Source organism: Gossypium hirsutum, chromosome A02 (genome assembly GCF_007990345.1).
Source record: "Gossypium hirsutum isolate 1008001.06 chromosome A02, Gossypium_hirsutum_v2.1, whole genome shotgun sequence".
Taxonomy (NCBI): Eukaryota; Viridiplantae; Streptophyta; class Magnoliopsida; order Malvales; family Malvaceae; genus Gossypium; species Gossypium hirsutum.
This window is the reverse complement of record NC_053425.1, coordinates 11,498,240-11,507,473: the sequence shown is the minus strand read 5'-3', so window position 1 is coordinate 11,507,473 and position 9,234 is coordinate 11,498,240. Positions and strand designations below refer to the sequence as shown.

General features: G+C 34.7%; 1 protein-coding gene across 1 annotated transcript; it reads right to left on the bottom strand.

Moving 5' to 3' along the window:
• Positions 1-782: 782 nt before the first annotated feature.
• On the bottom strand, positions 783-7,818 carry LOC107940983 (PH, RCC1 and FYVE domains-containing protein 1). The gene is made up of 9 exons (XM_016874461.2): positions 7,170-7,818; positions 6,344-6,430; positions 5,799-5,888; positions 5,213-5,299; positions 4,986-5,105; positions 2,493-4,589; positions 2,250-2,396; positions 1,447-1,955; positions 783-1,228 (listed from the first exon to the last, which is right to left on the bottom strand). Exons 1-9 carry the CDS (start codon positions 7,215-7,217, stop codon positions 1,069-1,071), a joined length of 3,345 nt encoding a protein of 1,114 aa, XP_016729950.1. The 5' UTR covers positions 7,218-7,818; the 3' UTR covers positions 783-1,068.
• Between the last annotated feature and the right edge of the window lie 1,416 nt (positions 7,819-9,234).

Sequence of the window (9,234 nt, the reverse complement as noted above, 5' to 3'; positions counted from 1 at the left end):
GCAATTTTCATTAAAAATAATAAAGATATAATTAGTTATAAAAATATTTGAAAATAGTTAAAGAAAAGAAAAGAAAGTGGAAGAGAGGAACAGTAAGAATAAATTAATGATTACATATGATTCTATTTAGATGATCAAAACTTGTAAAAGAAAGGAATGTAATTCTAATGGTTAAATATTGGAAATGAAATGATTAATTATAATAAACTTTTACCATTATAACAATTTCATTAACTTATTTTCACCAAAAATATTCATAAAATTATTCCTAAACTTTTGTCTTGTGGGTAAAAAGGGATACTCAATTTCTCTTATTTTCTCTTTCTTAAATTAAAAACTCTATCCAAACAAAGGAAGAAAAAAAAATTATTTTCCCTTACTTTCCTTTCCATTCATTTCCCCTCGGACCAAATGTAAGATAATCTCTAGTAATACGACTAAGAGAATGTAAGATTCCTTAACACACACTACCATGTTTGGTTGAATTGGCTGAAATTTAAAATGAGTTAAAAAATAGTAAGGGGAAAATGATAACAATGGAAGGGTTTAGGGTAAATTTTTATACAAAATAATATATCCCCAACAGATAGCATCGAAAATCTTACATAGAAAACTGTGTATCTCCTCAAAACCAAACGCACACTAAATCCAACCTACCAAAGATTATAAAATAATGAAATGAAGTTTCAAAGTTAGGTTTGTCAAATATGGAATAATTTTTCAACTCTACAGCTCCCAGGAAAATGGGGCCATACTCTTTGAAAAAAAAGAAATGTGAAATGTGAAATTCGAATTCGGGACTTGATTCTTACCAAAATATCACCTCTATGCAATGCAATAGAGAAAGCAATGAACAAAACCTTTGTTGCCTGGACTATCTGGAAATTGATGATTTTATATATACTACAATACAACATATCTGTGAAAAAGACCTAGAAATTAAATGCAATAAAATAAATTATAGAGGGGGAGTCAAAATATGTAAAATGAGATGACCAAAAGGAGGGGGTTTCATGCTCCTTAACCTTGTCAGTGACACTAAATACGCTCACGCTTTTCCTCCTTCTCTTACACTTGAGAAGTTGGAGACAGAGCTCCTTCCGATCTGCGGGCGGTTTGCCCAGAAATCGATGCTTTGTCTGATACATGGACGTTGTACCGCTCGTATACCTTTTCACGGTTTTCCGACCACCAAGTTTCTGCTTGGTGTTCTCCGAATCTTCTTCGGCTGCATGTATGAACATCACTTAAACATCCCAGATCCATAAAAATCAACCACATGGACCTTTGATTCCTGTTTTTCTTTTTACACCTTAGAAGGTTTACATTTTCTGATGTTAAATCAACAAATACTAATTTTCTCGTTCATCTTTTTTCTATGTTGATGTTGTATTTAAACACAGCAAGCATAAATAATGAGATAAAAGAGAACATAGAAAAATGTACCTGAAGCGCACTCGTTTGAGATCCCTAGTTCCATCCCGCAGTGCTACAAGAGTTATATAGACTCCAGGCTCATACTGTTCAATCCACTCAGCCTCCACTTGATTGCCATTAGCAGCCAATGCTGAATTTCTAGATTTCATACTATTTTCTCCATCTGCAAAAGACCCAGATTCCCTTTCATCAACAGCTGCTGACACACCACTGCCACCTGCCTGTAAACCCCCACTACCATTCAGCAGTCTAGTGCCAGAATGGTCATCTCTACCATTGGCTCCGGTTGGTTCCCTAATTAATTGGCCAGGGCTCTGATTGCCATTCATTGTGGAAGAATCGAGAGCAGTAGGGGAAGCAAGGAAAGAGCCACCAATTGATCCAGATCTTAAATGTCCCTCTCCGTTCGCATCTGGATAGTGAATACCATTTGGCTCCAAGCCATTTGGCAAGTATGCTGGTTTAATGTTCTCTGTGTCATAAACTCCAGGTGGCAACCTTTCAGCCATATCCTTGAGCTGAGAAGCAGTATAGAGATAAATCATTGTAAGCATTATGAGAAGCAAAGATATGGCTAGGATTGCAAAGTGATACCAAATCTCAAAATGTGGATGCAAAGGATCTTATAATCACTGAAATTTAAAATCCTTAAAACACATAAGATAATGAAAAGAATCAAAGAATTATCTTTGGAAGCTAATAATAATGTTTGACTAAACCATTATGCATATGAGATGTGAACATTGTTTTGCAATTTAGTAAGAACAGATCTGCAAAGATAGTTCAAAAGAAACAATAAAGCTGAAGATAACCTGTGCAGTCAGCGACTTTATAACTTCTTTTGCAGCTTTAGATTTAGCAGACTCCTCTGCAGCCACTTTCATAGCTTCCTGAGTTTTCTTTGTGGATTTTTGAAGCTCCGATTCTTGAAGTTCACATCTCTTTCTCAGAGTCTCAACCTTGAACAGATTCACAATCGTCAGAATTACATTGATAAACCACAGGGCCCATCGACAAAATACCAATATTAAAAGCACCAGAAACAGCGTTCTTACCTGTCCACGCAACTTAAGCACTTCTTGGTTCAAAAGTTCATTTGTCTTTTTCAAACTATCTGTGATGCTTTTGGAGAAAGAAAGTCCAGATGTTGTAGGAATTGGGGTCGCAGAACGTGGTGGGCTAGGTCTCCTTGAGAAAGGTGAAACAGATCTGGAACTTACTCCAGATGGCGTAAGAATTGGTTTAGGAACTGTCCTTCGCAAATCTACAGGATTAGACAAAACAACATCTTTCAACTGAAACGAAGAAGGTGCTTGAGCAGAGCGAACCAATGAGAATGTTTCGGTTTTTTTCCCTTGTTTGGCTGCTTTGCTATCTAACTGCTTAATCAAGTCCATATTAGGAGTTGCAGATTTGGATAATCTTATTTCAGCCTTATCCAACCGGTCCTTGTTCTCACCTGAAAGGCGAGGTACAGAATTCCTCCTGTTATTACCAGCTTCTGAAACCTTGTTCAGTTTGGCAAAACAGGAATCACAGACACGATAAGGTTTCCCAGGATTAGGAGCCAAAGCTGCTCCTGGAGCTTTTTTTGAACTGCATGAATGGCAATGCACAAGTCCACAGTTATAGCAATTATGCCTTTTTCTTGTGAACCCAAAAGCCTGTCTGCAAGCTGAGCATTGAGATTGCTCAGCACCAGATACCCATTTATGAAGACATATTGCAGCACTATAGTTTGAACCACAAGCAATAAATTTCACATGTCTATCCTTCAAACCTTCAACCAAAGTTGGAGTTTTTCGATCTTCAACATCTCCATGGCCCAACCTACCATTGGCTCCTTTTCCCCATGTATAGACTTCATTCCTGGATGTTAAAACCGCAACATGATATGCACCACAGGCAATTTCTTCAACACATTCCCCTGAAAGCTTGTCTTCTACCAAAGAAGGTATTTTTCCATCAGCATAGGGATTCCCAAGTTGACCATACACAGTACTCCCCATCGTAAAAACATGCCCTGATGTTGTTAAACCAACTGTTAAGCTATGCCCGCAAGCAACTTTGTGAAAATTGTAATCAATTAGTGCTGGAACGCATGTGGGCTTAAGCCGGGGTTCCTTGTCTCCATGTCCAAGACGGTTTTTGTCCCCATCCCCCCATGTGAATAATTTTCCTGATGAAACACTAGCACTGGACTGAGAGACAATAACTTCCACAATGGCAGCAGTATGCCACACTCCACATGCCACAGCAATCGTTCTCAATCCTGACAGAGACTCTACTTCTTTCGGATATGGAACACTTTCTCTGTCACCATGGCCCAGTACGCCGAATGTACCATCCCCAAAGGTAAACAGCTGTCCTGTTGATGTTATCAAAGCTGTATGCCATGGACCACAAGTTACTGAAGCAACTTGAAGTCCCTCAAGAGGACCTGAAATTCTCTTTGGTATCCAATGGCTGACATCAGTGCCATGACCAAGGAGCCCAGCATTGTGAGTTCCATCTCCCCATGTATAAAGTTCCCCAGCCATCGTAACAGCACATGTATGAAATTCACCACAGGCAACAAAATCAACACTAGTAACAGCCAATGATTCAACAAGACGAGGTTGAATAACATCCTTCCCAACACCATGGCCAAGTCGTCCTCCAGATTCCTCACCCCATGTAAAAACTTCACCTTGCCTTGTAACTAGGGCAGCATGCTTGACCCCACAGGCTACATGATGTACATCTAAAACTACATTATACTCTAAAGGCCTGGGAAGAAGTACATCTGCTCTCATGCTCAAATAATTCGCATTCTTATCAGCTACAACCTTCACAGCATTGTCACAGATAACCTCACCCCATATATACACATCCCCTAAAGCATCATAATCATCTGCTGCAGAACCATGACTAGAAGTACTTGGGGCACTAGAAACACTTACACGAAAAGCATATGAACCAGATCCTTTTACATCCATATTTGGGACTTCTGATGCTACATGTGATCTTTCAGAATGAAAAGAATTCTCAGGCCGTAAACTCTTAGGAGAAGTATTTGGGTTAAAACTGACAAAAACCTCAGGGGAGCTAATATCTCGAGTAGCACTAACAGAACTGTCACTTGCACTATTTGATGTCAGATCTCTGCCATCCTGAAACCAATCAGCGATAAACATTTATGGTAAACACAATTTAAAATGTAGCTATAATTAAAAGAATACCATCAAGCATAAATTTTTATGACTATAAATGGAAGAATTTTCGTAACTAAAGGAATAAAGCAATGAAACCTTAAATACAAACAAAGTTAACTAAGCCAACAAAATTTTTCAAACCACCAAAGTAATGGTGTCTGCATATGAACTCTATTCTTGCTCAACAGGAGCTGAGAAGCGAGTTTTGGTCTTGATTCATGACAAATGGATAATTCAAGGGCAAAACTTTGTCAAATTTCAAACGTGTACAAAGGAATCATTATATAAAGCACTTCATGAAACAGAAAAGCCACAAAAGACTAGTGGAAAGGAGTCAAATGGAGATGGAATTACATCAAGGTAGAGGCCTCCATCACGCCACCCATCAATTTTGGAGCGTCCACCCTGACCAGATGATATTAATGCTTTGAGGCCTGCAATCCACACCTCTGCCTCAACTTTGTCCTTGCAAATCTAGGAGCCAAACAAACATTAAATTAAAAACATACACAAGGGGATAAAAATATCAACAATGCTTGATCATCTATCTACAAACAGAATATCAAAGTTCCATTACATACCAGATCAAGTGACCTTTTCCCGTTGTTGTATATAAGAGAAAAGGATAAATAGTCCTTCTCAGGCCGGAGATACCGCTGGAAAACAGCCTGATAGAGAATTCAGGAGGATAGTTTAGTATAAATTCAGGAGAAGAAAGCAAGCATGGAAGAAAGAAAAATAGATCCTGTAACATAAATAAAAAGCAAAGAGTAGAGTTTATATATCCATACTAATATTCAAGTCCCTGACTAAGTTAGTGTCCCAATTTAACCAAACACCAATACAATCAAGAAAATTACTTTAAAACAGATTGAAAACAATAATGTTAAGGTCACTTACAAACTTTATATTTAAAAAGTTACACCAAAATTTAAAAAAAAACATCCACTTCTTAATAAACTACCTATGTTTTTTTCCTTCTTTTTCTAGAACATTTTCACATATTTTTTTCTTCCACCAACATAGTACAAGTACATGTTTCTAGAAAAACAACTCAATTCTCCTTAGTACATTACCCTACTTATCATAAACAACCTTAACAGTGGGTATGCATGTTTCTGATGATACTCTAAATGCATATGTAGAAAAGAACGAAAAACATCTCACAGTTCTTTGTCCAGGAATAATTTTAGAGACTGAGGCTAACTTCAAACTTCTTTCACCACTGCTTGAAATCCAAATTAAAGATGTTTCATCCTGCAATTTAAATGGAAGAAAACAGTTCATAAGTGCAGAAATTTGTTTGTTAGATAAACAAAAAATTTATGAAAAACCAAGCAAAATGTAAAACAGCATTACTTGTTTAAACAAAACAGAGTCCTATAATAGCAAAATGTAAAAGCCATTCACTGCATACTTGATTCCATTTTCTGAGTGGCACGCCTATAAAATATAAAGTCTAGTACCTACCAAGATAAAGTATGTAAGGCAGACGGTGAAATCATGTGTAACTTTAGTAATTCTCATAGTCAATATAATTACTACTTCCACATAATGAGAGCAAATGAACCTTAATTCAGGGTTTTCAATTAAGTCCCCCCTTAGTATTTGTGTACATTTCAACTTAACACTGTCTAACAAAGAACAAAAGAGTAACATTCACACATGAAAGGAATGCAACAGAAGGTTTCAAAAGTAGGAACCAAACTTACATTAGAAAGTCTAAATGGACAAAACTTAGGCTTTCCCTTGCGACCATATTTCAGAAGCTGAGCACCCTTCTTCAAAGCTATTAATGCCTACAAAAGAAAATTTGCAAAAGCATAAAAACATCGAGAAAGTAATTTAATGATCAAGAAACCTAACATGTCACTTAAACCATAAACTGATAACTGTGAAACATCAGACTGCACAATTAAGCACCCCTTATTGTGTTCCTGACTAATACACACTTATATGTCTAATGTTCATAAACATCACCCTATTTTAGCTAGGGTTAATATATAATCAATGTATTGTTTGCACAATGCACAATGGCAAGCACATCGGCATAGCCGTCAGATTTGGAAAACCTATGGGACTGCATGTCTTCAAGCCAGTCTTTAATTTCGCTGCCTAATAAAGCATGAAACTTCCAATTTTATTAACCAAAGTCGTCAACCATTTTTGCCCTCAAGTTTCTACTAACCAGGAAAAAACATAAAGTTCAATATTCTCAAACACAATTCTTCAGATTTTCCTAAATTAGCTACAAAAGAAGACATTCTTCCTACCTTTGAAAAGCCTACTAAAATCTAGAAATAAGAAACCAAATACTACACATATAGATTCCATAAAAGTAGCAGAAAAATCCTAAAATTTCCACCAAATTAGAAATTACCCCTCGTTTCTTCCCGTGATCAGAAAAATCGAGGGGAAATTTGAAAGTGAAATTGAGAAATAAATATAAGTATAAACAAAATCTTAAATTTAAAGTATAAAACAAGGGGGGAAAAGACAGAGAGTAATGAAGAAAAGTAGAAAGGGAAAAGGGAAGACCTGGTCGATGTCACGTTGTGCATTACCGTAGCTAACAAGATCTGCCATTCCATGTGAGGAAATTACCAAAACGCCACCGCCCTCTACGATCGCTCTCGTGAGCTCCGTTCATCATCAGCAACTACCACCTCTCTTCCTTTCTCTTCACTTCTCTCCTCTTTCCCTCCGACGCTTACCATCCAAAAAACAAACACGTTTTAACTCTCCATTCCCAAACAGCTAACCAAAACCAAAAACAATTCCTTTAGCAGATCTAACGTGATCTCTGCTCCTTCAACACCAAAATCCTACCATCCGCCGTCTCCAATAACCACCAACGACGAAGTCCGCTCCTTAACTTTGACTGAAGGCACAACCACTCAAAGGTCAAAAAGGAAGTGTCCCTGCGGCGGCGAACAGCGGAAAGTTCCGACAGAAATAAGTTACCGGCGGAGGCAAAGAAAGAGAAAATCGGCAGGGAAAGCCTGGGGCTTTGTGTTGTTTTTGGTTTGCTTTTAAAAAAAAATAAATTAAAAATAAATAAAAAAATTAAAGGGAAGAGTCAAAGATGGGAAAGGTAAGCAGCAAATCGGCTGAGCCGAGAGAGGTTAAAAAGAATTTAAGACATTTCCAATGCACTTCTTTTCTTTTCTTTTCTTCTCATTTCCTTGTTCTGTTTTTTTGTTTATTTTTTTAATTATTCTTGTAATAATCGTAATTATTTATTACGCTGAAATAAATAAATGTTTATAAAATAAAATCATCTCCGTTATTATTAATTTATTTAGCTCTTAGATCAACACTAAAATATTTAAAATTTAAATGAGATCTAAAATAAGTATCACCTAAATTTTGGTGGAAAATTAAGCAATTAGTTTAATAAAAATTAAATGTGAATTTTATTGAAATAATAAAGTTCTGTTTACAAAAATAAGGACATCTCATCATATATATTTTTATTTTTCTAAATAGATATATAAAAAGACAAAAATACCTTAAAAATATAGGTTGTTTTTTAAAATAAATAATTTTTTTTGATAAGTTCACAAATTGAGTTGAGACATGTAGGCGACACACATTATAAATAGTATAGATAATAAACAAACAATTTATAACTATAAGTACTAAATTATAGCATACCCACGATACAGATAAAATTTTTACATAACAAATTTTTTTTAAATTGATATAATAAAATCGAGATATTAAACATAAACATCATAATATTTTGAGTTTGATTCTCATCATGTGTAAATATTTTTCTAGATGTTATACAAAAAGATAAATTGCTCTAAAAATAATATATAACGTTTTATAAAAATAATGGGCTTTTAGTAACTTTATGCCTCAGTTATGGCTTGATTAATGAGTAACACTAACTCAATCAAAATCGTAAATATGGTATAGATAATACACATAGAATCGTAAGTACAAGCACAAAACAAATCATAAGTAATACATATTCCATCAACTAGAACTATAATCAGCTAAACATAACAAATTTAAAAGTGAAATATATTCCAACCTAACTCAAAATAAATATGAACCCCAAAATAATTAGGAGAAAATCCACACATGGCATTCCATATTATGGGACTCGAACTTGAACACTAGAATCTTAAGCTTAAATTCAATTATACTATTATATAATTATTAGTTATAACTTAAAATTAAAAAAGAAACTAAATCATATAAATGTTAATCAACTCAATAAAATTCACTAAATTACTTTTTTATTGCAATTTATTTAAAAAAATATTATGATATTAAAAGAATGGATGACAAGATTTGAATTTGTTTGATTTAATTTTTAGATACAAATAAAAATTTTAATCATTATTCAAAATAAGTCTTGAAATAAGTTTCGTATTAATAATTTTACATTTTATTTAATAAAAGATGCAAAAATATAATTTTTAAGAATCAATTAAAGGAATCTATTTTCACAATACTTTTTTTAAAAAAAAATTTGGTTATTTGTTTTTAAGTATAAATAAATTATTATTTTTTATATCATAATACATATAGTTGGATAGGAATTGCAATTGCTAATTTTCATATTTTCCCCTTTTATTTTGTTTGGCAG

Excerpts from the sequence above, each read along its gene's own strand:
- LOC107940983 (XM_016874461.2), bottom strand. The coding sequence starts at position 7,217 with ATGGCAGATCTTGTTAGCTACGGTAATGCACAACGTGACATCGACCAG. Across the intron at positions 5,300-5,798 it reads TTATTCCTGGACAAAGAACT|GCTGTTTTCCAGCGGTATCT; the intron begins GTGAGATGTTTT and ends ATTCTCTATCAG. Across the intron at positions 2,397-2,492 it reads TGCTTAAGTTGCGTGGACAG|GTTGAGACTCTGAGAAAGAG; the intron begins GTAAGAACGCTG and ends AATCTGTTCAAG.